This window comes from Cyprinodon variegatus, unplaced genomic scaffold (genome assembly GCF_000732505.1).
Source record: "Cyprinodon variegatus isolate N-32 unplaced genomic scaffold, C_variegatus-1.0 Scaffold328, whole genome shotgun sequence".
NCBI lineage: Eukaryota > Metazoa > Chordata > Actinopteri > Cyprinodontiformes > Cyprinodontidae > Cyprinodon > Cyprinodon variegatus.
Window position 1 is genome coordinate 589,956 of NW_015150781.1, and position 2,390 is coordinate 592,345.

The following is a 2,390-nucleotide window of genomic DNA, read 5'->3' on the forward strand; positions in this document are numbered from 1 at the left end:
CTTTCCAAAAAAAGATTTGCAATTGTTCCACTATGTCAGACTCACCACCGGGAAGAGAAAATGGAGGCGAACAGGAAGGACGGATTTACATAAACAATCACCAGAATGATTGACAGTTTGGAGGACCACTTATTTAGATGATCCACCCGGAAAAAGAACATCCTCCACTATAGCTTTAACACAGATTTAAACTCCCTCCTTTGATTTGGGCAGGATCTAGAAGCATTATCTTGTTTAATATAAACTGATTCAGAGCTGTTTTCTGTTTAACAGCTTTTTAAAGTATCTAATTTTCATGATTTAATGTTTAAAAAGTTCAAGCTCATCTCTCACCTTCAGGTCACCAGCGATATCCCGACTGTGTTTCCTGAAATAAGGAAAAAGCAAGAGTGAGGTAGGCGGCATCACCTGGAAGGAGCTTGTTTCTCAGAGTTTGTCCATTTAATACATTTTCTCAGCTCTTTAGTTCCAACTTTGGAGGCCATAACATCAAAGTAAGACCGACCTTTTCCTTAATGCGCCTCTAAATTCCTCTCAGACATCCTATCAGTTGATTTTGTGCAGAGGATCCGTTACGTAAAATAATAAGTGAGGGGAACACCTGGAACTAGAATCCAACTTGTTGGAACAAGCTGCAGGTGAAACTAAGGCAAGCAATCTGCCAAACCCAAACGCATTCAAAGAGCAGCATCTTGTTTATCTGGAATTTAGTTAATTAGTTTTCAGCAAAGTGAAACCATAACATTGGTGATCTCATGTCTGGAGTGAATTAAGGCCAAAAAGAAAAGGAAAAAATCTAATTCATAAAATATCTATGATTTTAGTGAAGATCAGTTATATTTATACAGTTTTATATGAAACATGTAGCTTCCTTTTAAATACTAATTTATTTACAGATAATAATTTTCCCGTTTTAATGTATTGTTAAATTTGATGTTTTATTTCCTATTGGTTTTCTATTCAAATGTTGGAAAACCTCCATGCTGGCTGAGGAAACTGGGCGCCTCAAAAGGACCATTTAGGTAAGAAAATACTTTACAGAAATGTGCTTTATTTCTCAAAACAGAGTTTATATTGTCCCCCCCCCATTAGAAGCAGGCACTTACTGTCCTCGGATCCTGGACACGTTTTCAGAGATGTAGGAGTGGATGTCGCAGTTCTTCCTGTAGACATCTGCCAGCAGTTCTCCAAAGTAACGCGTGTCCAGCTTGGTTGGCTCCGGCACGTCCCTTTGCTCTGACACCGAGAACCTCTGCTTCACTGTAGCAGGCTTCTGCTGATAGACGTTAACAATTTCCACTTCTTCAACCTCCACTGATCCAGACTGGTCCTCTTCCACCTCCAGCTCCACCTCTTCCTGCAAAACATACAAAACTTTGATCCAAACTCCAACAGGAACGAAGCAATTCCCCCACAGCTGGACTATGGCTTCCCTTTAAAAGAACATGTTGACTTTTAGGCTGAATGAAGTTGGTTCTGACATCCAGCAGCAGGTTTATAGTCGGATACTAACCGCTGTTCTGTCAGATGAGCAGACCTGCTCAGACCAGCAATACCCATAGTCAATACCCCTTTATCCCTTTAGTTTTATACGACAAACTTTAAACTACCTCAACGGGCGCGTATCACTTTATTTTTCTATGAAAAAACAATTTCATTACATTTTGGTGTTCTTTGAAGTGTATGGCAATCTGAAATTAAATTGTTTTTCATGCAAAACTAAAGGGATAAACGCAAATCTGACGTTTTGCACATTATTCACTATAGGATTGCTGATCGGACAGAAAACTGGAAATTTGCCAGATTTCGCAACACTTTTGAAAAACAGGGTGCAACAACTAGAAAGGAGTTAGTGGAACCAGGGCTTCTGACATGGAAAAGAAGAAAGGAAGCAAAAATGTGTTTTTATGTTTGGTTTGTCTTAAGCTGAACACTGGAAAAAAAATCAAAATCTAGATAAGTAATTTTTTTATAAATAAGTGCATTTATTCTTGGACTGAGGAGGTAAAAGAAAAGTTTTAACTATGGAACAAGATAATTTACACTTAAAATAAGAAAACCCAGTTGAATTGTCTTGTTTAAAGTGCATTTTATCTAATTACTGTATCTTATTTTAAGAGTAAAAATACTCATTCAATTGGCAAACTATATCATGTACCTGCTCAAATTAATGGTAAATACACAATTAAATTTGTTTTTTTACAGTGTAAAGAATCTTAACTTTAATACTAACTATTCTAACTGCCAAGCAGTTGGATTTCAGGTTTTGATTTGAGATCTAAACTTGAAATCAATTCTATTCAGATCAGATCATCCAGTCAGATTGATTCAAAGTTTTCTATCTAAGGAAAACCAGCTGATTGCATCGACTCATTGACTCTTCAGCAATC

General features: G+C 37.2%; 1 protein-coding gene across 2 annotated transcripts in view; it reads right to left on the bottom strand.

The window, feature by feature from the left end:
• pof1b (premature ovarian failure, 1B) overlaps positions 1 to 2,390 on the bottom strand; it is a 48,856-nt gene that overhangs the window by 16,997 nt on the left and 29,469 nt on the right. For both annotated transcript variants that reach the window (XM_015384988.1, XM_015384987.1), the window contains exons 3-4: positions 1,107 to 1,357; positions 334 to 367 (exon numbers count right to left, since the gene is read on the bottom strand). In XM_015384988.1, the coding sequence (XP_015240474.1) occupies positions 334 to 367; positions 1,107 to 1,357 (285 nt within the window). The remainder of the gene's footprint in view (positions 1 to 333; positions 368 to 1,106; positions 1,358 to 2,390) is intronic.